The sequence below is a fragment of the Chenopodium album genome, chromosome 5, assembly GCF_948465745.1.
Source record: "Chenopodium album chromosome 5, dcCheAlbu1.1, whole genome shotgun sequence".
In the NCBI taxonomy this organism is placed as follows: domain Eukaryota; kingdom Viridiplantae; phylum Streptophyta; class Magnoliopsida; order Caryophyllales; family Amaranthaceae; genus Chenopodium; species Chenopodium album.
This window is the reverse complement of record NC_137838.1, coordinates 861386-885242: the sequence shown is the minus strand read 5'-3', so window position 1 is coordinate 885242 and position 23857 is coordinate 861386. Positions and strand designations below refer to the sequence as shown.

General features: G+C 35.4%; 6 protein-coding genes across 6 annotated transcripts; 3 read left to right on the top strand and 3 right to left on the bottom strand.

The window, feature by feature from the left end:
• The first annotated feature begins 1526 nt into the window (after positions 1–1526).
• LOC145631412 (uncharacterized) lies at positions 1527–6362 on the top strand. The gene is made up of 3 exons (XM_081683480.1): positions 1527–1876; positions 3286–5138; positions 6011–6362. Exons 2-3 carry the CDS (start codon positions 3411–3413, stop codon positions 6176–6178), a joined length of 1896 nt encoding a protein of 631 aa, XP_081539606.1. The 5' UTR covers positions 1527–1876; positions 3286–3410; the 3' UTR covers positions 6179–6362.
• A 1047-nt stretch (positions 6363–7409) lies between these two features.
• On the top strand, positions 7410–9705 carry LOC145631411 (large ribosomal subunit protein uL14). Its single transcript, XM_081683479.1, has 4 exons — positions 7410–7549; positions 8094–8378; positions 8662–8703; positions 9422–9705. Exons 1-4 carry the CDS (start codon positions 7537–7539, stop codon positions 9502–9504), a joined length of 423 nt encoding a protein of 140 aa, XP_081539605.1. The 5' UTR covers positions 7410–7536; the 3' UTR covers positions 9505–9705.
• A 658-nt stretch (positions 9706–10363) lies between these two features.
• On the bottom strand, positions 10364–12620 carry LOC145629962 (peroxygenase-like). The gene is made up of 6 exons (XM_081682203.1): positions 12352–12620; positions 11561–11710; positions 11221–11306; positions 11033–11127; positions 10836–10961; positions 10364–10732 (listed from the first exon to the last, which is right to left on the bottom strand). Exons 1-6 carry the CDS (start codon positions 12491–12493, stop codon positions 10579–10581), a joined length of 753 nt encoding a protein of 250 aa, XP_081538329.1. The 5' UTR covers positions 12494–12620; the 3' UTR covers positions 10364–10578.
• A 1297-nt stretch (positions 12621–13917) lies between these two features.
• LOC145631410 (eukaryotic translation initiation factor-like) lies at positions 13918–19149 on the top strand. The gene is made up of 5 exons (XM_081683478.1): positions 13918–14205; positions 14907–15075; positions 15177–15302; positions 18595–18660; positions 18742–19149. Exons 1-5 carry the CDS (start codon positions 14012–14014, stop codon positions 18790–18792), a joined length of 606 nt encoding a protein of 201 aa, XP_081539604.1. The 5' UTR covers positions 13918–14011; the 3' UTR covers positions 18793–19149.
• Positions 19150–20055: 906 nt separating this feature from the next.
• LOC145629960 (protein PROTON GRADIENT REGULATION 5, chloroplastic-like) lies at positions 20056–20839 on the bottom strand. Its single transcript, XM_081682202.1, has 2 exons — positions 20384–20839; positions 20056–20289 (listed from the first exon to the last, which is right to left on the bottom strand). Exons 1-2 carry the CDS (start codon positions 20654–20656, stop codon positions 20185–20187), a joined length of 378 nt encoding a protein of 125 aa, XP_081538328.1. The 5' UTR covers positions 20657–20839; the 3' UTR covers positions 20056–20184.
• A 1619-nt stretch (positions 20840–22458) lies between these two features.
• LOC145631409 (pectinesterase inhibitor 11-like) lies at positions 22459–23292 on the bottom strand. Its single transcript, XM_081683477.1, has one exon. It carries the CDS (start codon positions 23229–23231, stop codon positions 22629–22631), a length of 603 nt encoding a protein of 200 aa, XP_081539603.1. The 5' UTR covers positions 23232–23292; the 3' UTR covers positions 22459–22628.
• Positions 23293–23857: the final 565 nt, after the last annotated feature.

The following is a 23857-nucleotide window of genomic DNA, read 5'->3' as shown; positions in this document are numbered from 1 at the left end:
TAGTTTGCTGGGGATGGGCAAAAATGCACCTTAACTCTAACTGGAGTATAAGATTAGCTAGGCTTATTAATTAGAAATAAGGTTAGCATTACAAAAACTCTTTTAAACTTTGTAATTCGACATGGATGAAACAAATGTATTGTATGTTCTACTTGTGAGTCAAATTAAAAATGACATGTTTAGAAAGAATTATCGTTAGATTGAGATTCTAATTTTTACATCCGTTTGATGAATTCCAAACCCTATGCTAATAAAGCTATAATGATATGATTAAGAGTTAAATATTTCCACAAGAGTTAGTTTTTTTGAAAAAAAAAAAGAAGTATTTTGACAAGAGTTAAGAGTATGACATTACAAGGTCAAAAATGTGCCAAATTTATCACAAGCTCACAGTAATCGTGTGAGGTAGATTGCGTTGAAATCTCCTTAAAGTCAAGCCATTACTTAGGTAGTTGCATGTTTGACAAAGGTTTTATATTAGTTCTTACACACAACTTATCCATTGAACACTTACCAACTTCTCCATATCACATTATTTCACACTGAAATGGTAATAGGGAAATCAGCTTACAAAACTTAGTAATTGACATTGCATAAACCGTTATTTCTTTAAATTCTTAGATTGTTATAACAACTCCGACCATTTAAATGTGAGGAAGTATAGCAATCATACATGATCGGGAAAAAAATACACAAGTAATTTGATATGGATATATCATATTATTGAAAATAAAATGTTTTGGCCAACAAAGAAAATTGTATCAATGAAAAACCCATTGAATTTGCATGTAACTTAAAAATATATCATCGAGAACATATCTTAAACTCAATTAGATTATTTAAAATCACTGACAATTAAAATGTAACGTTAAACAATCGTTTTGGTCCTTGCTTCAACTCACCTCACAAGGTCTAACAAGTGAGTAGGAATCTAGGATGAAGAAACATTGATCTTGAAAAACAATTGTGATTTGGAAGGTTGGAACAAAGAAAGCACTCAAATAAGGAAAGCAACCAAGATGTAATAAATGTCCGAGGATAACTAAAAATCTAATTAAAACTCAAACATAAGGTACAATATTTTATTGACCAATTTATTAAATTTATCAACTCTGTACGAATATATGTTCCTGATTTTACGATTCCCCACCACATTGATCCTCTTTCTCTCACCAGTCATTTTCATTAATATTTAATTAAATTAAAATATAAAAAATTAAAAGATAAATAAAAAAAAACCTGTTTGTCAGCTTCAGTCAAACTCAAGACTTTTGTATGTGTGTGTGCTCAACAGCTCAGACTTTCCTCTTTCTCTGTCCTCGCTTACCAATAACCCAAAGTCCTTGCTTGGCCAATGAAAATACTTCGTTATATTCTGGTCGATTTTACTTGCCCCATAATTACACGCTGTATTCATAATACAAGTAAAATATCAACTGATAGAGTAATAAAATGAGTGGATGAGTGAATGTGAAATCAACTCAAGAAAAGAAAATAAGACAAGTAAATTAAAACACGACTAATCGAAAAATAGGGCAATTAAATTAGGACGGAAGTACTATAAAATTAGGTGGGTCCTTTGGAAATTTTGGATTCCAAGTTAGTTTTTTTTTGGAGCACAAAAATAAAATTGTATGTTTTCAACTAAGAACGTGGCTTACGATTTGTAGCACCTTAATTACCCATTTTCAGTTAGTTTCTTCTCCCCTTTCTCTCTCTCTATCTCTTCTTCAACAGTTTTTTTTCATTGGAGCATTTCATCGAGAAGGTGGTGGGCGGTTACTTTTAAGTTTGAGGGATGAAAAAGTTGTGAATTTTTTTGGGAATTGGTTGGGTTTTTTCATCTGGGTTTTTGGTTTTGGATCTTACACTCAAGGTAATTTGTTAAAGTTTTGATTTTTATAAGTGGGGAATGTTTTGATTCTCTGTTTTGTGATAATTTCTTGTTCACTTATCTTATTCATTTTAATGTTGATTTTTTTTTTTGGGCTTTTATTTCCTCAGTTGGATTGTTAGTTCTGTTTTTATTGACTAGTATTTGATAAACGACTTGAATTTAGTTTTTGACTTAGTTGCTGTTCTTTTGATTGGTATGTTTGTGGTAAATCTGAGTTTCATGCTATGTTTGGCTGTTGTTGTGTGGTTCTTGGTGTAGCAAAAGCTACAAAGGGCAATTATGTAGACGAGATTCGATTATGCTGCTAGTATATTGAGCATTAATGGATTGTACCTCTGAAGACTGGACTTATTTATGCATTAGAAAATTTCTGAATCTTCCATTTGTTATAGTATATGCTTTTGCTTGAATTATATACTTGTTATTTGACTTATTTCTGGCTTATGATATTAATGGTCCTTAACAGCTGAATAATTTTTTTTACTGTTTAATATATGATGAATTGTATTTTGCATGTGGTCTTCCGAACAGGATTAAGAAATTCATACTTTGAGACCTACTTGATAAATTTTGTTCTACTGATTGCATTTTTGCACTGCCTTATGATTTGGTTTACTTTAATGTGTTCCCTAATCCGGCTTCGGGTCCTACAAGTTACAATTACATGAAATCATTCTATACATTGAGACCTTTAGCCATACTTTGTGTGCTACTTGATTGTTTCTGACCAATTGATTGTATTGCCTTTATGAATATTTTGCTCTCTGATCTGGACTCTGGCCCCATAATTAGAATTAATCCTTTGTTATAGAATTTGTTGTCACATTATCCTCTCAACTCGTCGTAGTTAAGGATGTGACTTGATTTTACCAGACCCCGAATTGTAATAATTCATCCTCGCTCTATCACTTCTAAATCATGTCATACCGAGAAATCTAATTATAAACCAATTCAATGTTTGGAAAGCTGAACATTTTAAAGTAGTATATGTGACAATGTATTGTAGATGGGGTGTAATCCTTTTTCTTCATACCATCTTGGCAAGTCTCTATATAATGCTTGTTAATTTTGTCTAACGGTCATTAGGATATCGGGCCGGCTAGTGCTTGCTTTTTGGTAAATCAGCTACATGGCCATCTCTGCATGCTTATTCATTCAAATCTTTTGCTCCTCTTCTGTGGCTCTCTGTCTTTTAACTCTTATTTTGTTTTGAAATGAACTAGCATTAGATTTAATATTTTGGTAACTTTTTTTTTTTTTTTTTTTTTTTTTTTTTTTTTTGTGTGTGTGTGTGTGTGTGTGTGTGTGTGTGATGTAATGTGTTATTTAGTTGTAGATTCATCCTCTTGATTATTTACTGATGCAACAACTTTATATTGCCATGTCAGATTCACTTGATAGACTTGACCTAGAAAGGAAACAGGCTTAAATTGGTTTTCCAACTGGTGCAGTTGGGAAGGAAAGAGAGACATCTGTGTCGTTCCCGAATGAACTTGATTGAGTGCAGTTAAGCATGGAGCACACTTGTGCTGACCGATACAAAGATGAACAAAATGAAGGAGAGCTATTGCGTAACTGTAGCAGTATCCAAGGATCAGCTGATCAAAGTGCTTTGTACATGTCGGATTCTAAAGCACAGACCTTGGTCAAAGGTGGAAAACCTGGAAAGACACTAATTTTAAAGCTGATGCAGTCAGAAACTTGTGAAAACTGGTTTCAAGAGCTGTTTCACAGAAGATATCGTGGCTTAGGGGTTAAAATCCCAAAGCAAGTTGTAAGTTTAGATGAGAAGTATTTGAAGCATTGTTTGGAACTCATGCAAATGAATGCGTCGAAAGGAGCTCCTTGTTCTTTATCTGTAAATTTGGGTTCTTTGGATTTGGGATTTGTGTCTGATCATGCATCAGTTGGGGGAAGAAGTTCCTTAGATGTGACAAGCTATGCAATTGACTATCCAATGGCCCTTGGGGTTGGAGATTTAGATTTGAGTTCTGGAGATGAAGATATTGTTGGTTCTGTTATGGGAAGCAGTAGTATGATGAGAATATTGAGGAGCCCTTTGTTTCAAAGACTAGGTATTTTAGATCATAATGCAAGACCTGGAGGTAATACCTTGTTTAAAGATAAAAAAGGCATTCCCTCAGATTACCACGGCTCTCCTGGCAGGTTAACTGCTAGTCCCATTCGCAAGCCTGGAAAGGAATCCTCAGCTCTCAGCAACCGGGGGTATGGATCAGATTCTGTACAAAGAAGTGGAGGATCTGTCCTCAATGATCAGTGTTCTGCATCTTCTCTTTCTCCATCTGGTTCTCAAGGAATGCTTCATTTTACATGGGATAACGGAATTCCACGTTTTACCTTCACTTTAGATGACCAGAAAGAAGTTTATGTGGCAAATGCATGGAGAGTTGAGGTAACCAATGATAAGGCACTGGACTATGTCTACTCTTTTCATTTGAAAGCAACTGGCCCCAAAATGTATGATATATCTTACAGTGAGCCTGATTTAATAGGCAAGATGAAGGTTTCAACAGCCTTTTCTCTTTCTTCGAGTACTTCTAGAATTATGGAAACTGAGTTTGTTCTTGTTGGTGCTAATGAAAATCAGGCCAGAGAGATTCATACCTTTTCCCGTAACAGTAGGCGAAGTAGGAAATTGTCGAAGGTTATGGATGTGTTTAAGGCTGGTCATTCGTTTAAGCAGAGAACCCCCTCTTTGTTTGGTGGCTCAAGTGCTATTCCTGAAGATTTATCTCCTGAAAAGGGGTTAGAAGCATGTTGGAACTCATATCAAGAATGCAAACCTGATCTTTCAGAAGATGATTTTTTACCAAATCTTGAAATGGCTGCAGTTGTTGTGAAAGCCCGATTACAAGAAGAAGATCATCAGAAGAAAAAAGTTGGAGGTTGGGGCCTTAACTTTCTCAAGAAAGCTGGGAGCCAGCAAAATGTTGCTTCTTCAGAAGCTTCTGCCTCTCCTGAATGTTGTCTGAGGAATGTTGGGGATTGTTCTACGAGTATGGATATTATAGTGCCTGCTGGTCCTCACGGTGGGCCAAGAACGAGGAACGGAGGACCAACTAATCTCATAGACAGATGGAGATCAGGTGGGAACTGTGATTGTGGTGGATGGGACATCGGTTGCCCTCTGAAAATCCTTAAGGCAAAGCCAAAAAGAGAAGAAGGTTGGCCATCTTCAGAGGCACAGGAGGACTGCAAATCATTTGAGATGTTCACAGAGGTGTGTGCTATGACCTTTTACCCATTAAATGATGCTTTCTTATGCATATACCTCATTGTGGCTAAATCTTTCAGTGAATCTCTTCAAAGGTTCCACAGTACATGCCATAAAGTAGGTGATGAATGTCTTAAGAAGATTTAATTCTAGGTTAGTGTTACTCATGTGGGCTTTTTAGTCATTAGCTTATGGACAGGTAAGACGCTTAGAGGGTTTAGATGGCCTTTTTATGTGATCATTTGTCCTTTTAGTTTCTATATCACATCATTTACATGACATCTCCTATAAGATTTGGTAATTTCAGACACAAGAAGGCAAAACTTGATCTAAAACTACCTGAGGACAACATAAACCTTGTATGGTATGAAGTCCTATGAACACAAATGAACCCGTATTGTTACAAACATGACTAGCTTATTTAATCATGTACTTTTGTTGCATTTTGTTAATTACCTGAAATCATTGGAAACTAATATTAATCCAATTTTGCAAACATTGCTAGCCTTTTTACCCTTGTTGGTAGCTCTTTCTTTGACCATGTTTGACAAGAGCTTTTATTTTCATTTAGTAGACTACACATTATTCTATGTATTTGACCCGAGATAAAATTAACTTGAATCGTGAATATTCCAGAAGAAGCTGAATTGTAAACTGATTTTCAGTTTTTACATTATTTTGTTTTTTTGGTGTGTTTAGATGCATGTTGATCAAAAGTTTATCTCCTGAGCTATATTCTATCTCCATTTATGATATATTGATATGCATGATTTTTGAACTTCTTGATTCAAAATTTTGTATTTCCATGCTTTTGATCATCATGCATTCCACCTGTAAAATTGTCGAGATAAACTGACATGCCATTACTTTTCTTTCAGGGCTCTGCTCAGATAACGCCCCCAATAAAAATGGTGAACATACGTGAAGGCTTGTATTTCATCAGCTTCCAGCCTTCTTTTATGTCAGCTTTGCAATGTTTTTCAATTGCAGTGGCAATTATTCATTCTCAGTGCCCAAGCTTGCGTCCGAAACATGTACAGGACTGAAGGTCATGAAAGGATCAACATTTTTTTTCTAGATCTACCTAGATTAGCATTGTATGTGTGTTTATAGCTGCAGGTAAATCAGAATTAGGTTAATTATACACGATTTTTTTTAGAGCTCTTAAATTTCTTATATTTACAGGGGTGATTTATATTTATTAGCAAAATTGTTTGTGTGTTTAGTTGATTGGTGTGTGGGTAAGTAGGTTCTTAAACACTTCAAGATAAGTAGTGTATAATGTCCTCTCTTTTTACTCTTTTTTTTTTTTTTGTCAATTGTACAAGTTGCTGATATTAATCTGTACTCAGAAGAATGATGTACTTGTTGTCAATGATCAAATGGAAGATTCAGATATTTTGCTTGACATTATTAAGGTTTGGTTTAAGTGTTTATATACCATATCTGAAATCAGAACTTCAAAATATTGTGTTAACTTGTTATTGTTGCTCTCTTAAACATATAAACCCAATAACAGGTCAACGCTTGAGAGTAGAAGAGGGGAGGTAAGGGATTCACCATACTCCCAAGCATTTTGTAGTTAGTGGGCTAGAAATTGTGACCTTAAAGTCACCAAGTGAACTTCTCACCAACTCCACTTACCGATGAATGATATGAGTTTTCGAAATGCTTAGGCCTCCTTCGATTCATCAAGGAAAAACCCTACCCTCCCTTTATGTCTTGAGGCTGGGTTAATTGAACTAATTAAAGTGTCGCGTTGTGAGTTCTCAACCAATTCCACCAAACTTTGCTTGATATTAATTTGAAGCTATTGATACGGAGTAAATGTTTATTTATACTTTATGCATAGTAATTTGTATAAACGTTGGTGTTATTATAGAGTATTGATAGTATAAAAAAAACATTGCGTTTTCTATGTGGTTATACCAAAATACTAAACGTAAACGGGTAACCCTTGATCGATTGAGTTATCTTTGACTGACTGAGTAACTTTAACCAACTGAATAACTCTTGACTGATTGAGTAATTCGTGATCAACTAATTCTTGATCGACTGAGTAACCTTTGACCAAATAACCATGACCGATCAAGTAACTTTGAGTGAGTAACCCCAGCTAGGCAGCTATAATGTAGTCAGCAACATATGAAAGTTTATTAAAAAAAAAAAACCGAATAATAAGTTAATTCCTAAAAGAAAAAAAAAAATTGTGTAAAAAAAAAAATAAAAGAAAAAAATACTCAAAAAAGGTCATTTTGGGAAATGTAGCCAGAACAGCAGAAGTGAGAATAAGAAGCCGAAACCCTAATTTAAGGGTGTGGTATATAAATATCCTTATAAACCCTAATCGTCGTCTTTCTCGCCTCTCTTCTCTGTTACTCTTTTTTCTTCTACTGCGGCAAACATGTCGAAGCGAGGTTCGTTTTTCGATCTTTTTTTTTTACTTAATTATAACATTAAATTCCCTCAATTACTTGTGTTTCTATTTTTTTTAACAATTTATGCTGTTGAATATAGTTAGATTAAATTAGCTAAAAGTAGAGCTGAAATTGAATCAGGTTTCCAGTTTTTACCAGCTTGATTTGTTATTGAATTGCTTTAATTTTGAGCTCCCCATTTTAATTTCGCAAATGGATTTGATTAGAAATGCATTTCTCTAAATCCCCAATATGAAAGTGTAATTATTATTCTTTAATGTATTTTGTATTTGTTTTTTGCTTAATTAATATGAAATTTGTTTCATTTGTGGGAATAATAACATTGATGTGCTAAGAAATGGAAAGTTAGCAGCTTGGGGAGAATTCGCAGTTTATGTAAATTTGTAGATTTGGTTATCTGAATGCATTATCATCTACTTTGGATGAAATTTCTGGGGAATTTGTTAAGAATTTGTTGTTAGACTATGATAGATTTTAATCTAGGGTTGTTGTTGATTTGATGTTGGTATTTTGGGGTATGCAGGACGTGGAGGAAGTGCTGGAAACAAGTTCAGGATGTCACTGGGTCTTCCAGTGGCAGCCGTCGTGAACTGTGCTGATAACACCGGGGCAAAGAACCTGTACATCATTTCCGTCAAGGGAATTAAGGGTAGACTCAACAGGTTGCCATCAGCCTGTGTTGGTGACATGGTCATGGCTACCGTCAAGAAGGGAAAGCCTGATCTCCGTAAGAAGGTCATGCCTGCGGTTATTGTGAGGCAACGCAAGCCATGGCGCCGAAAGGACGGTGTCTTCATGTACTTTGAAGGTTGTTATTCATCTCATTATGAATTTAATTTGTGCTGGTTTCAGAATCTCTCCCATTTAGTTCTAGTTAGGCGAACTTAATTTGGATTTTGGAGATGATATAGTTGTTTGACTGAGAACTTAAGGGGTTTGATTGGCATTATTTCCTATGGAACTCAATGAATTTTAGATGTTCCTGTTCATGTAAATCATATCTCTTGAATGCATTGATTTGCTTTTTAAAAATCTTTTTTAATTGAATTTTACCTTTTGCTGACAATCAATTGTGTTTGTTTCTATTATAGATAATGCTGGAGTAATTGTCAACCCCAAGGGTGAAATGAAAGGTATGTGATTGCACCAACTTTGAATATTATGTAGGATTTTTGTGACTATATTTCAGGAGTAATTTGACATGGTAACTTAGAATTTCATGGCATTGTGGTAGACTGTTCAATTTCCATGAAACCTGAATTTATATGGAATGTGTAGCATGCTTATCAGCTTATGTAGTGGTTCAGAAAAAAAAAAAAAATGTTAAGTGAGGACTGGGTAGGTAGGTGAAGTAAACTTCCCTTGTCATCAAGATTTTGTTACAAAGATTTCCCTTGCTGTTTATCAATGGAACCTTTTGCACCCTACATCCCATTTCCTGATGTGTTGATTTATGATCCAAAACACAACACAATCTTGTGAATTAATGTTGTACAAGTTGCTTCTTACAGCTTTTGACTTGTACACAGTCAACCCTTTTCTGTTTTTGTTAAATTGAAAAAAGTCTATTCACATGTTTTGAGACTAGCATCTGATGAGTTGATGTGTTTAGGTGTGAACTCTCTGTTATTTTGACATGGCTGCATTTCAGTGTATATGTTTATAACATTTGTCCGAGACATAAAGCATTAGAAACTTCACCTCTGTGGGTGTGTTCTGAACAAACAGAACATAAAAAGCTTATTATGCCAACGATTTTACTATACATGAAGTTTACTTCTCTGCTTATTGCTGATTACAATATAATTGTTTATACATCCCAGTCTTAATCCATCTCTCTCTGTGTTTCAGGATCTGCTATTACCGGTCCCATTGGAAAGGAGTGTGCCGATTTGTGGCCAAGGATTGCTAGTGCTGCCAATGCCATTGTCTAAGAGATATCGTTCAGAAGTTTCCAATTTTGTTTTGCTATAATTCTGAATGTTTGTAGTTGGATAAATGAACAATGCCGGTTTGGTAGGATGTGTTAAGTCAATCTGTGAGTTTGCAAGATATTTATAGTAGAGATTAAATACATTTTGTTGTTTGCAATTCACTTATCTGCTAAATGTTAATCAATCATCTGTTTACAGACCCATCCGATTCAAATTTGTGCCATCTTTTGTTTTGGTTGTGCAAAAGATGCACAGCATAGAGTAGGTGCAATTGAATGATTTCTTCCCCCTTGCACACTGGTTAGTGTGGTTATAGTGAGAACCTTGTTGATGGAGTGATGTGGTTATATGTTTTGCATCTTTTGTTAGCTACTTGCCTACTTAGCTCTGAAGCAGTGAAGCCCCCGGCCAGTTATCGTGTCATTGGTTACGATCTTGGGCATAATTTTGGAGAACTTGCGACTTTGGACTTGTGTTGCTCCCTTAATTCGGAGAACTTGGATAATTATGAGTTATGACTATGTATTGTTTAATTTTGGAGAACTTGTGAGGCTGTGTGTTACTCTGCTGCTTGCATGTTGCATAATATTGGAGATTTACACCCAAGTTCTTTCATTTAAGAGGTCACGTAGCAATTCAACCTTGTTCTTCTACAAGGATTACACATCGCAAAGATTACTAAGTTGTAGGATGGCTCTTTTACTGTAAGAATTATGGTTCCCTTTTCATGTCTAAAAATCAGCTCTGATTTTTTGAGCATAGGTCATTTGTTACTGGTGCCCAATCAGTCTTTATGAAAGTTCAAGCACCTACAAACTCAGTTATAAGTTTTATATTAGACGAGCTGACAAGTAGAGTCTAGAGACCAAGATTCAGAGCTAGGATAACCAACTTGCAACGAATATACATGGAACTATGGATGCATGCTCTAAGCAGTTTCATTATCCACATGCATTACATCACTGTCCTCAGATATGCAACACAGTTTCTCGCTACAGCGTTGTTTTAACTACAAAAGCAAAAGAACTCCTGATGATACTTCCGGACCCTTACAGTAGATGATCTATGAAACGCTTAATACATCTTCCCTTCCAAACCCATATTCATCTTCGCACAGTACTCGAACAAGCTGCCATCAAAACACCGTCTCACAGCCTCTTTAGATAAGAAACCTTCTTCATCCCTAGCAAGAACGTAAAGCATTCCCCACTCAAACTTACTCGCAATCCTGTAATATGCCAAACCACACTCAATACAGGTTCACAATCTTGCTCAATATGCTCACACAAATTTACAAGACAACCATACTCAATTATAAAAATGGAGCATACCAGCCAAATGGGTCAAACGCTACCCTGTTCCCCTCCGTCATGCTCCAGAGTTCTCTAAATGATAGCTTATCGGGGATTGTATGAGCATACTTGCTGAAGGCGTTCTCTAGATTGAAAGGAACAAACCTACAATTTGGTTTTGTTAACATATGTATTTGAAACATAATTTTTTTCTTTGAAAGGACTTGCGAATGTACCTTCCTTCAGTGTCATAAGTTCCGGAGTCACTCCCGTGCTTAGCCCTGTGCATATTGTGTATGTATATTGGGAAGAGAGGAGACGGAAACCACCCCTTCATATGTGAGCGTACATGAATGAACATTGTCAGTTTTAAGGCTGATTTTTATTTTTATTAGTACAATTAATATAATTACTCTGTACTTACATCAAGAGTGTACCAACTTAGCGCTACATTAATGACTACAGCCATGATTACGGAAGCAATAATGTTAAATCCAACCATGCGTAATCCTGCAATAAGAAATAGCTGAGGGATCATCCATAGTACACTTATATATCGAAGTAAAATGCTTATAATTAAGAATTGTAAAATCACAATAACATTTGCAAAGCTAGATAAACAAGCTTTTTTTTTCTGTCCCCAACAAATTTCTACACTATACATTTTTGGGGTAAACTTCAAATTTTGACCACGAATTTTCATTAGTCAATAATTTATATGGTCAAGACATAATTTTTATCGAATAATGGAAGTAAAAATTTACCAGTGAAAGTTTCCCAAGGGTATATGATTCCATCATCATTTTGGTCAAAAAAAGCAGCATGTTGTTGAAGAACACTGAGTCCCTGATGATGATGTGCTGGTGTTCCGTTAGGATGGTCTGTATCAGGTGCAGACAATGCTCTTGGTAGATCTTCACAACATATAAAAAGAGGCCATCAATTTGCATTACAACACAAAGTTTAATTATTTAATGAGTGAAAACAAGGCCGTCTTGAAGATTTTGTGGCACTATTTGATAAACAATGTACATTCCAAAATGCTATATGGGATGTGAATGAATGATGGAAAGGTGAATGAATTTGGGAAGTTGAAATGACTTAAAAAAGAGGTGATTGAATGGGTAATATATAAACCTATTGAGTTACTGAGTTACTAGTCGATCATACTACCTATTAGGCTATTAATATGTAGTAGAGTATGTACTACGAGTAATTAATTTTAGGATGAAACCTTTTGAACTTATATGTGGTCAAACTCTTATTTGACATAAGGCATTGCCTGTCCTAATGAAATACACAACACATTGAAGAATAAGAAGTGAATGACTATCTTATTATAGACCTAGTGAATTAGTAGCTTAGACCACAATAGTACCTATTATATTAGGCTATTATTATATGCAATATAGTACGAGTATGTACTAATAATTTTAGATGAAATTCTATTGAACTTATATGTGGTCAAACTCTTATCTAACAAAAGACTCTGCGAGCATGAGATATAAGTAGTACTAAAAAGAGGGAAGCTAAGGAAAATGAGATAGAAGCATACAAGGCTTAGGAAGGGAAACCTCCAAGTCGGAGCGGACCCTACGCTCGGCAGTCGCAGGGGCATATGGCGCCTCCGTTGCCATTGAGCTCCTCACCATCTCTGTCACCCCTATTACGCTTTTCGCCGCCAACTCCGTCGCCATGTAGACACTTTCCGACGATCTCTAGTACTTTCAACACAATGATCTGATGTAGGTAGAAATATTGTAAGATTTGGTAAACATGCACAAACTGAATTAAACTTCCGTATGAAGGAACAAAAAGGAAAGTAGTGTAGAAATGGTGGTATGATATCGTGGCAGCAAGGAAGATACGTGTAATTGTATAGTTGACAAGTCTTGCATGCAATTTTGCAAATGTGGCTCCTCTTGACATTTGGATTACGGAGTATTTCTTTAAACGGGTCATTCGGGTTGGATTCAGACTGGGTCAATTCGGATCGGGTCATTTTTGGGTTGGGTTTGAATCAGGTCGGTTAATTTGGGTTTCAGGTCAACATTTCAGGTTGGATCAATTTTTGAAACCAATTTTTGGATTAATATCGGATCGGGTCAATTCGGATCGGGAGTTTGGTTTGGGCCACCATAATAAATTCACTTAATATAATAATTGGAAAAATAAAGTAAAATCATTAAGAAATAAAAAAAATCGTGAGTACTTAATATTGAGGAAAGATAGAAGTCCTAAAATACACCATTTCACCCTATTAACTTCAGGAATCAGGTCACTTCGGGTCGAGTAGATTCGAGTCAATCAATTCGGGTTTAAATTAGAATGGGTCACTTAGGGTTGGGTCAAGTTTGGGTTTTGGGTCAATTTCGTTTGGTTCATTTGGGTGTCAGGTCAACTCCCTTTCGGGTCGGATTAGTTCGGGTTTGAGTCATTTTCGGGTTAATGGTTTCGGGTCACATATCTGGTCATTTGGGTCGGGTTAGGATTGCCAGGTCTAGCTTAACCTAGACCTATCTAGTTGTCGATGATAAGTTGCTAGTTCGAATCTCCTCTTCCAATCTTAACTTATTTTTATTACAGAGTAAGAAAGTAGAAGGTAAAATGGTCGGAAAATTTTATTTTTGAGTCAATTTATGAATTGTACCTTTTTTTTTGTTAAATAATACCTTGAATTTAATTTATTTTAAAATCCACCACCTTCCAACTCGGAAGGTGGTGGGTCGTCGTTAAGGGGATGTGGTCGTGTCAGAAGGGGTCATTAGTCGCCGCCTAGCCGAGAAGGGTAGGTGGTGACAAGGGTGATCAACTGATCAAGTAGTAAGGACATGATTGTCCATTTACACTAAATATTAACGGTAATGATAATTATTGTTAGCGATGTTTAGCGATTCACAAACCAGAACCAACTTTATCAAACCTTAACTTGTACCCGAGCTCGAACCAAACCCGAAATACACATCCGATTTGACATCACTTATTCTCCCCAAATCTAAATGGACCAAGATCTTTAATTGAAGCCCAAACCTCAATCAACCAAGTCAACAATACAATAAGCAAACCGACCTTCTAGCTCATACCCAAGCAAAGACCCAACATCTATATAGAGTTAGAACCCGACAACCTCAATCTCCCCTTTTCGAGAGGTTTACACCATTACACAAATTTTACCTATAAGAATTCAACAAACCTCTCTTTTTCGTCGCAAAAATATGTCGACCGAAGTTGCAGCGGAAATCATGGATGCGCCGCCGGCAAACGAAGCGTCGGAAACCACCAAACAACCCCACAAATTAGAGAGAAAGTGGGCGTTTTGGTTTGACACTACTAAACCTAAACAAGGTGCTGCTTGGGGTTCTACTCTTAAGAAAGCCTATACTTTTGATACCGTCGAAGAGTTTTGGTGGTAATCTTTTATTTCCCCTTTTGATTTTTAGCCCAAATTTTCAATTTTTAATTTTGATTAATTTTGGGTTTCTGGGTGGGTTTTAGATTTTGTCAACTTTGATTGATTTGTTGTTTTATGAATTGGGTTTTACTTGTTTTGAATTGGGTGTGTTAATTTGTTTATGCTGTGTTGCAATTAGAGTTTTGCTAGTTAATTTGGTTTAATTTTTGTGATTTTTGCTGGATTTAGCTCATGTTTGTGCCCTAATTTTAATAACTTTCATTGTATCTCTGGCATCAATCTAACTTATTGTCGGCTTAATTATGTGTTTTTATGGGAAACATGAATATGGCGATTGGAAATATTATGCTAGATCATGTAATTTATTTGGGATTTCTTATTTTCGTGTTTTTATGTAGATGTTTGATTTTTTGTTTTTGGGGGGAGGGGGATTCTAGTGTCATTTAGGTTATTTCTAATGCAATTATTGCCTCCAACGTGGAGAATCCTACGATTCGAGGGCTGTGGAATACAATATGTTCAGGCGATGCAAGAGCTGTATTCATTAGTATTGAAGAATCGTATGTGTTCTTTTTATTGGGTGAATGAGATGTCCTTTTGATTGTGAGTGGGGGAATAAAGAATATCATCCTTACTTATTATTGAATTTTCCTGTCAAACGTTGTGCATTTGATTTGAACATTGAATACTTTATGCAGCCTATATGATCAAATATTCAAGCCCAGCAAGTTAGTTGGAAACGCCGATTTCCATTTGTTCAAGAATGGGATTGAACCAAAATGGGAGGATCCTGAATGTGCACATGGAGGCAAGTGGACTGTTTCTGCTAACAGAAAGACAAATCTCGAGGGAATGTGGCTTGAAACTGTAATTTTCTTAACTTTAAATAGAGACTTTTTTACCTCTTTCTCCAATAAACCCTTTTTCCCCCCCTAAATACTGATTATTGATATTCTGCTTTTGAGCAGTTGATGGCTCTAATTGGGGAGCAATTTGATGAAGCTGATGAGATATGTGGTGTGGTTGCAAGTGCACGTTCAAGGGGTGACAAGCTTTCATTGTGGACTAGAAATGCCGCGAATGAATCTGTTCAGGTTTGATGATTAATTCATTGATTTTGTGGCATAACTTTTTCTCTGAAGGATAATGTGTGTTAGCCATAAGCAAATACCTTTTGCTATCAATGTGAACTATAATGTCAACTAGCTTGGTGTATTCAGTTTGCTATTTACTAACTTCATGTTTGGCCTTATACTTAATGCTCTTCTGCTGGACTTGAGGTTTATGGATTTTGGACTTTAGATATAGGGATGTCAGCTGAGTGAATTTGAAAGTGTATTCGTGTATGATAGCATTATGTATTTGGATAACAGGATAAGTGTACTTAGTTGCCTGTTTTTTATATAATTTGTAGAAATGATGCTCAATGATTTTGATGTCTGCCCACTGTCAATAACTCAATACATGTGGCATTCACTTAGGTGAGTTAGGTCTTGGCAGTTTAATTGGTTCTTTGCCTTCTATATGTCCATTTAATGTATAGAGATATCAAGAAGGTCTTTTAAATAGGTGGGAGAAAAATGTAACTGTGGGATTAAGCGGCCTCTAGATGGATGTTCAAGGTTAGCAGGGATTCTAAATGAAAGGATGAAATGTAGAGGAGACTATATAGTTAGTAAATTTGGTTTGTTCTTGGTAGTTTGTTGAAGAAAGGCTTCATCAATATGGCCAAGGGGGAAGTGTTTTGGGTAGAGAATCCATAGTTTCCTTTTTGGGGTACTTGGTCATAGTTTTTTACTATAGGCAACTAATATCTTGACATTTTGGGATATGGCTATTGCTATTAATCTTCATGCTTGAGTTTCAACCTTCATTGACTAGATTTTAGGCTATTTATAAGAATAGCAGTTTTGATTTTTCTGTGTGCTGCTTAGGAGGGAACATGAGACTGTTGATGGAACAACAGCTATCTCATAGGCTTGTTGGAAAATGAGGTTGGCTCAACTTGACATCTCCTAGCTCCAAATTAGCAGGGTCTTGTTGATGAGAAAGATTTTCCAGGATTAGTGAAAGGATTAACAATTAAAATTTTCATTGTTGGGTTGCAGGTTTGTGGCTGGAGGTGTGGTGGTTTGTGAGCTTAAAAGTAATTTATTGGTTAAGAGTTTGGTATTGTCCAATCATTTGGGTATCATGATTATATTGATACAAAAGGATTCTATCAATTTGCTTGTGTATTGAAGCCTCTCTGTGAGGTCTTACACTTATTCTTCAGGAAATGAAACTGGGATGGACAGCAATGTGTTGTGTGCTACTAGTTTCTATTTTATTTTATCTTGGTTCACAAACCTTCAATAGGAACAGTAGAAAATGAATGGGAGCAATGCAGTAATTGTGCCATATTGTTCCACTCAAGGTTTGACAGATTTTCCTTACAGTGTGTTGAGATAGATTAGAGGGGAGGGAAAGAAGGGGAGGGAGGAGAAGGGGTGGGAAGGGAAGGGGAGGGGAGGGAAGAAAGATTTATTTTCCTATTAAATCTCTCCATTGTTGGAGATATTTAATCTCTCCATTTCTTTTCTCTCCAATTCCCTTCCTTCCACTTCTACTACCCAAATGAAAGATACTAGTTCCCTCATTTTCCTTCCCTTCTTTTCCCTCCATTTCTTTCAATCCAAACAAAGTGTTAAGTCATATACACCCTCCTTTTTAAGTGGTTGCTATTAACATAAATATGTAAGATAGAAAGTATTACCAATTTGAGAATGCACCAATATAGTACTTTGAATGAATGGAGTATCTTGATATTGAGGTGTACTGTCCAACAATTTGAAGAAGTTTTACAAAAAAGAAAGGAATCGGAGGGGAGTGCAGTTGGACTAAATCAAATAGTACTAGGCGAGTTATGGGAGTATAGGCGACTAGGCGTATAGGGTATCGTGAAATTTATGGTGCCTAATAAGTCTGTTGCCATTGCAATCTCTTGGTGATTTTGTGGCAAATTAACAGTGTAATGTTGATTTTGATTTAATTTTTGGCTCTAGTATCTCATTTTCACTTTGTTTTTTTTGTTTTTTTTGGCTCTTCTCATTCAAATTATATCCTACACGCAAGTGCATGATGCATATCCTGATATTGAAAAAAAAGACATAGTTCAGAATAATGTTCACTTTTTAAAATTTGAACTTTATGTTCCTTCGAGTATGATACACATCATGCTTAAAAGAGAGAGCATCTTATTTTTTGCTTCTGACTTTCTGAGATGGTGTTTGGTTCAATTTTATTAAACAAAATGAAAAGGAATAAGATAAAGAGGTGAAAGTGTAATGATGTCTTTTACTTCTAATAGCTGTTTGTTGCAACTACTGAATGAAATCACATGCTTTTAATTTCCGTTTGTTGTGTGGTTAAAATGTCTGGCACACACGTTCATCATCTTCATATAAATAAAAACTGCTACTTTAGTTTCGAATCTGGTCAAGTAGAGATTGCTTTCTGATTAAAGTCTGTGACTCTGTGTGCTCAAGAACTAATGCTTTGTTTGGATAGCAAAGAAGGAAGGAAAAGAAGGGGAGGGAAAATGGAGGAAGGGAAGGGAAAAGAAAGGGAGGGGGAGGTGAGCTCCATTTTCCCTCCAAATCTCTCCAATTTTGGTGAGATTATGGTTATTATAGAGAAAGGGAAAATGGATCCCTCCCTCTCCTTCCCCTTCCTTCCCCCAATCTTTTACCCAAACAAGAGATTTTGTCCCCCTCCATTTCTCTTCTCTTCTTTTCCTTCCATTTCTTCCTATCCAAACAAAGTGTAAGTGAAGGACTGAAGGTCTTGCAGGCAATTTATCCCCTTCTCTTCAGTTACCTAAAGCTGGATGGCTCCTAGGAGAACACACTGGACTTGCTAAGCACCTAATTTATCCTAAATGAGTGCTGGAGTGGAGAAGACCAATCTTCAGCATGCCTAGTACAACATTCGAATACATAACTCACCTAATTATAAACTAGAGAAGCAGATACAACCACTAAGACACACACCTAGGCTAAACCACTAAGACACACACCTAGGCTAAACCACTATTCACCTAATTATGTGTTTCACATGTTTATTATTGCATTAGTCAAAAATTGTGGCTTTACCCATGCTAATATGATTATTTTCATGCTACGATTCTGATTCAGGATTGGCTTGTGCCTTATGCATTATTTTCATGCTGTTCTGTGTACGGTTAATAAGACCCAATGAGGTTATTTACATTTTTTTTGGGCTGGGGGGGAGGGGTATGCGAGTAGTTTGCTACAAACTATCGGACGTCGACACTAATTTATATTCCCATCTCTGTTCTATTCTCTGTAGTTCAAATATTCATGGTTTTGGTTTTCAATGGAACAGATGGGCATTGGAAGGAAGTGGAAAGATATAATTGACATTACAGACAAAATTAACTACAGCTTTCATGTAAGTATTACATCGGCTTTTTTGTTCATGCTGGAAGTCAAATGGATCACATACTAATCCTTAAATTTTCAAATGTATCAGGATGATGCCAAAAAGGATAATAAATCTAACAGAGGCAGATACAGTGTGTAAGACCCCCAATTTCATGTTGATCTCTTCTCCCTGGGCAGTTTTGCTTTAGAGGCTCGGCTTCAATTTTTTGTGCACTACAGTTTGTTTTATCTGTTTATTGTGGCCTTTTAGGCTTCAGATGGGTATAAGCATTCAATCTATTTCCTGGTTAATTTCACAATTGTAATTTTTGTGAGTTTTGACCCCCCCTTTTTCCAGTTATTGATGAGTTTGCATATGTTATACATACAGAATTTAAGCTTATGCACTTTCAGAAATCTATCTTAGACTCGTGTAATGTTGCCCTTGTAGCTAGATGAAGTTACAAGGTTGGATTATTGAAAGCTATTTCAAGATATGTTATTTGTGTTTTGACCACTTTGATAATGCATCATACAAACAAGATACCTGAAACTATCAGAAACAAACATTAAACTGCAGGGGTTTAAGGTTCGTGATTTAAAGCTGTCAAACGGTTTCGGACTATATAAACTGATTGAGCCTGATAATGTCATGTAAATTCAAGCTCTCTGACCTGAAACTTAGGTGCTCTAAAATTACTCGCAAAATCCAAATTGAACTCCTAATGACCTGAACCAAACATTTCGGAATTTGCAAATTTAGTGGTTGATTGATAACTAAACTCAAACTTTTAGGTGGTTGTAGTTTGTGGAGGAGTTAGGCTTTTATGATCGTTAACACCTTGCTATCGTTTATTTAACCATTTTCATGATCGTTAACACCTTGCTATGTTTAACCAAACAACTTGCTCAGTAAAACTCTACTAGAATTATAAATTCAATAGAAGTGTAACTTCAAAAAAAAAAAAAAAAAAAACAGCTCAGCGTTGTTATATTATGTTAGTACGTGTCTAATGTGTAGTTATTCTTGTTTATATTGGTGGAGCCATGAATATGTTGTACATGAAAGATATTTATTTGACGAATCCCACTTTGTGGCTGAGATTTGGCTCATTAACATGAGGTTCATTTCCCACTTGGAGGGATATGGTTGGTAGATCATACTCTATGTATGGTTTTTTACAATTCACTCATTTTTTCCCTTTAAATTCATTTCAAAAAATAATAAATTTTTTAAAAAGATGAATTTCACTAACAAGTACGGACTACACCATTATTATTAATAATTAATTAGTATTGATAAATCATTAGTTAAATTTTTTTTAATCTCCAAAATAAGATTATTAGATCATTTCTCAACATATATGAGAAAATCATGCTTCTTTTGTTTAATCAAAATTAAAGCAATATAAAATTCCAACTATGAAATCTACAAAATACATCTATACCATGAAATGTATATAAGCTTTTACACAAAGTTCTCAACATGCCCAAATGATAATATCTAAACAAATTATCATTACAAAAGTTGTAACAATCTTCAATATAATAATCATGCAAGAAATCCCAATCTTTCTCCATTCTTCTTTGCCAATCGAATTAACCCTTGTCTTTGCTTGGAATCTGCTCCTATTGACTTGCAAAACTCTGTGATAACCTACACAAAAATTTCCTTAAAAATTTAGATAAAAACATTCATTTAAATGTACACATGAATAAGTCATACAAGTATATGATTTGTATAAGCCTACCTGTGAATGAAGAGCAATAGCTTTGCCTCTAAGTTGATTGAACCTCTTCTTGCCAACTATGTTCCTAGTCACAACCACAAGAGGAGCAAAAATCCCTTTCCCTTCATTAACGTTCTTCATCATGGGTTGTGCTCGGGTAGGCCGGCTTGGGACTCGAGCTTGAACCGAGACCGATTTCATTAGCATGGAGTAATTCTCACCGGACGCGAATGAAGGTCCAAAACCGGCGTTTTTGAACCCGGTCGCGGGGATTGTAGAAGTTGCCATTGCCATTTCCTTTGCCTAAGTTATGCTCTAACACACAAATAAAAAAGAGGAAGTTAATGTTGTGTTGTGGTCTAGGAAATTCTTTGGTTTGATTCTTTTGAAAAATAGAGGTGTTACTTTGGGTTTGGTTTTGTAGTGTATGAAGGGGTGATGTTTTATGTGTAAAAATGAGAGCCTTTGGTGTGATTGTATGGGAGATTGGTAACCACATATACTTTGGTGGCTTTAGAATTTTCTCTTGGTTTTTCTTTAACACGTTTTGTATTGGTCCCCTAATTGCTTGGAAGAAATCTCAATCTAGTCTCTTAATGGCTCTTTTCTTGAATTGGACCCTACTAAAAAAATTATCACCCTTTGATCATATTTTAATCATATTTTGGACTAGATTATTCTACATGTTTTATATACTAGTCGATTGTTAATATTAGTGTAAATAAATGTTTATATTTGATGTTTCATTGACACATAAATACATACAAAGTTCATTAATATTTTAAAAAAAAAAAAAAAAAATTTACTTATCAAAGTAAAAAGAAATTGACCACTTAGTGCCTTTGAGGCTTTGAGTAAGTAGAACTACCAATGTTTTTTTTTTTTTTTTTTTTTAATTTTAATTTAGCTATTGTTATGGCCTTGAATTTTGTAGAATATTCCTTGAATATGATAGTAAAATACATCAAAGACGAAAAGAAATGTTCAAGGTTGAGAGAAGTTGAAGTAGATTTTTAGTCAAAAATTATGTCCTAAGAAATCCAAGTTACACTTGGCAATTTGATGTGCTTTAATTTTCCTGCACTTGAAGTTCAACCAGGTGTATTTTGGCTGGTTTAGAAGATACAACTACTTTAAGCCGTTTATAATTCGTTTGAATATTAATTTGAACCATCCATTCATACACTAATTTCACTTGGAAATTTCCCTATTACTTCGAGATGCATAGAGGGGTAGCCTTTTGTAGTCAAAACAAAAAACTCTAATACCTATGTATGTTAGTATGTATTTACGTGCAATTATAAGGTGGTAAGATTGTCACATTTCAAGGGTTCAATCCCCACTAGAGATACTTTAAGGGTGGGGATCCCTTACCCTTCCCCCTCAAACTTAAAGTGTCTGACTCGCAAATATCGGATCAAAAAAACCTTGACGGTTGAGTTACAGTCATAGTCTTTCTCCTTACCTTAAAAAAATAACAAAAGAATTATAATTATTCAAAATTCATTAAAAGACATAAAAAAAATTTATAAATCAATAAAAGAAGGTTGTGTACAACAAATATGTTTGGATTTTTTTTTAATTTTATTTTATTTAAAAAAAAAAAACCAAACTAGATCGATTTTTGGGCTAACTGGCCCAAACATATGGTACTTAATCCAACAATGACAAGGATCTATCTAACTATATCGATTTAATGTAGTTGGGTGAGAACGTACTGCATTTAGTTCTCATGCCAACAATTACATGAAAGTCATACTATAATATGGTTGGCATGCCTCCAACGTTAAATTCAATTATCAAGTTTACAATCCCCATCTATACTTAATTGCGATTTAATGATATTAATGTACATTCAACCTAGCTAGCTACTCTGCATAAACTAAATATCTTCTCCCCGACCTACAAGTCTCAAAGCAACGTAGATTTAGATTCGATCAGATAATTTTAAAATTAGGTCTTTTAAAGTTGTAAACTTTGATTATACGAAACATTACAAAATTTCCATAAAGATTGTTGGAAGAATTACTAAAACAGAATCAAGAGGTATTTAATTGAATCCAAGAAATAATGAATATACAATAAAAAAACTGTTACTTTACCTTTTACTATACATCATATATGATTGTATACAACATATTTCAAACCATACAAAGCCAAACTAAAAAAAGGGGAATTATTCCCCCAAAATTTTCTTATATTACCTCATTAAATTTCTATTATCTTTGGTATAGTAGGTCACATAATTTCATCAAAATTATGATGATCATGCATTATTAGGAAAGTACTTGCTATTAGCAAACTGATTAACCAAAGCAAGGGCATTACTTGTACACTGCATAACACCCTTTAATTGCACCTCAATTGCATTTTGCACCTTACCATTTGCATTTTGGTCCTTAAACCCATCAACACAAGTATTCTCATTAGTAAGAGCAGCACTAGCCCAAGTTTGTACATTACTCATGTGCCACAAAAAGTCCCTAGACCGGCCTCGAACCGCGGTTTGGAACTCATGGACCGACTTACTAAGCTTGTCCACTGTGTCCCCTATAACCTCCAAACAGTCCTTAACAGATCCAGATTCTTTGGGCCTAAGCCCACTGGAATGGGCCAGGTGGGCTACATAAGCTTTAGCATAATGAGCCTTGGCTAGGCTCACTATTAGAGCAGTTTGGGCCAGTTGACGTGGGCTTTTTTGGATCTTGTTAGCATAGGATGACAAAGATTGTACACAAACTGTTGGGTAGGCTGTGGAGCTACACTTTGTTTTGATGAAGTTGTTGGTGGATGTGGCAGCAGCCGAGGCGGCGAAGGCGGCAATAGAAAGGATTGAGAGGATTAGGAAGGGGAGAGTAAGAGTAGCCATGAAAGATATTTGTTTTTAGGTATGAAAGGGTGATTATGATGTATGAGTTTCATGTAATGCAATAATATTGAAGGTGGTTGTGTTTATATAGTGAAGAGGTTGGATTTAAGGTAATAAATTGAAAGGGCAAGGTGTTCACATGTCTTTGTTCCTTTTCCACTTTTGGGAGGACCCATTTTGAGTTGGATTTGTGTTAGATTTCACAACTAGTGCTAGTATAACTAATATTTCCTTGGTTTTTACTAGGTCATTCTTTAATGACAAGTATGGGCACACTAACAATATTTGCAAGCTGGTTTTGATCATGTATGAAACAGATGTGTACAATAATAGGTCGGATGGGCTTTTTGTGTGCGGCCGTTTAGTTAGAGGTAGGAATTATGAAGTTATATATATTTAAAAAAAAAAATACAATCTTAGATTATTAGGACAGTACGGATCATTAAATTGCAAACTACACTTAGAAGTCAAAATTGCATGTGGGAGGTCTTACGTGACACTAAGAGACTAGATAAACAACTTCTTCCATTTTGTCGTTAGTTATGTATTTGTACAAGCAGTGCAACTTCAAAAGTTATAACTCATGAATTCAAGTGCATCAGCCAATCAAGGGTGTCCATTTTTCA

Bases quoted from the DNA above. Each gene is read 5' to 3' on its own strand.
- LOC145631412 (XM_081683480.1), top strand. From the start codon at position 3,411: ATGGAGCACACTTGTGCTGACCGATACAAAGATGAACAAAATGAAGGA. The intron at 5,139-6,010 runs GTGTGTGCTATG...CTTTTCTTTCAG, and splicing joins CATTTGAGATGTTCACAGAG to GGCTCTGCTCAGATAACGCC.
- LOC145631409 (XM_081683477.1), bottom strand. From the start codon at position 23,231: ATGGCTACTCTTACTCTCCCCTTCCTAATCCTCTCAATCCTTTCTATT.
- LOC145629960 (XM_081682202.1), bottom strand. From the start codon at position 20,656: ATGGCAATGGCAACTTCTACAATCCCCGCGACCGGGTTCAAAAACGCC. The intron at 20,290-20,383 runs GTAGGCTTATAC...ATTTTTGTGTAG, and splicing joins CTATTGCTCTTCATTCACAG to GTTATCACAGAGTTTTGCAA.
- LOC145631411 (XM_081683479.1), top strand. The intron at 8,379-8,661 runs GTTGTTATTCAT...TTTCTATTATAG, and splicing joins TGTCTTCATGTACTTTGAAG to ATAATGCTGGAGTAATTGTC. The intron at 8,704-9,421 runs GTATGTGATTGC...TCTGTGTTTCAG, and splicing joins CCCCAAGGGTGAAATGAAAG to GATCTGCTATTACCGGTCCC.
- LOC145629962 (XM_081682203.1), bottom strand. From the start codon at position 12,493: ATGGCGACGGAGTTGGCGGCGAAAAGCGTAATAGGGGTGACAGAGATG. The intron at 10,962-11,032 runs GTACATTCGCAA...ACCAAATTGTAG, and splicing joins ACTTATGACACTGAAGGAAG to GTTTGTTCCTTTCAATCTAG. The intron at 10,733-10,835 runs GTATGCTCCATT...GGCATATTACAG, and splicing joins GCGTTTGACCCATTTGGCTG to GATTGCGAGTAAGTTTGAGT.
- LOC145631410 (XM_081683478.1), top strand. From the start codon at position 14,012: ATGTCGACCGAAGTTGCAGCGGAAATCATGGATGCGCCGCCGGCAAAC. The intron at 14,206-14,906 runs GTAATCTTTTAT...TACTTTATGCAG, and splicing joins ACCGTCGAAGAGTTTTGGTG to CCTATATGATCAAATATTCA. The intron at 18,661-18,741 runs GTAAGTATTACA...CAAATGTATCAG, and splicing joins AAATTAACTACAGCTTTCAT to GATGATGCCAAAAAGGATAA.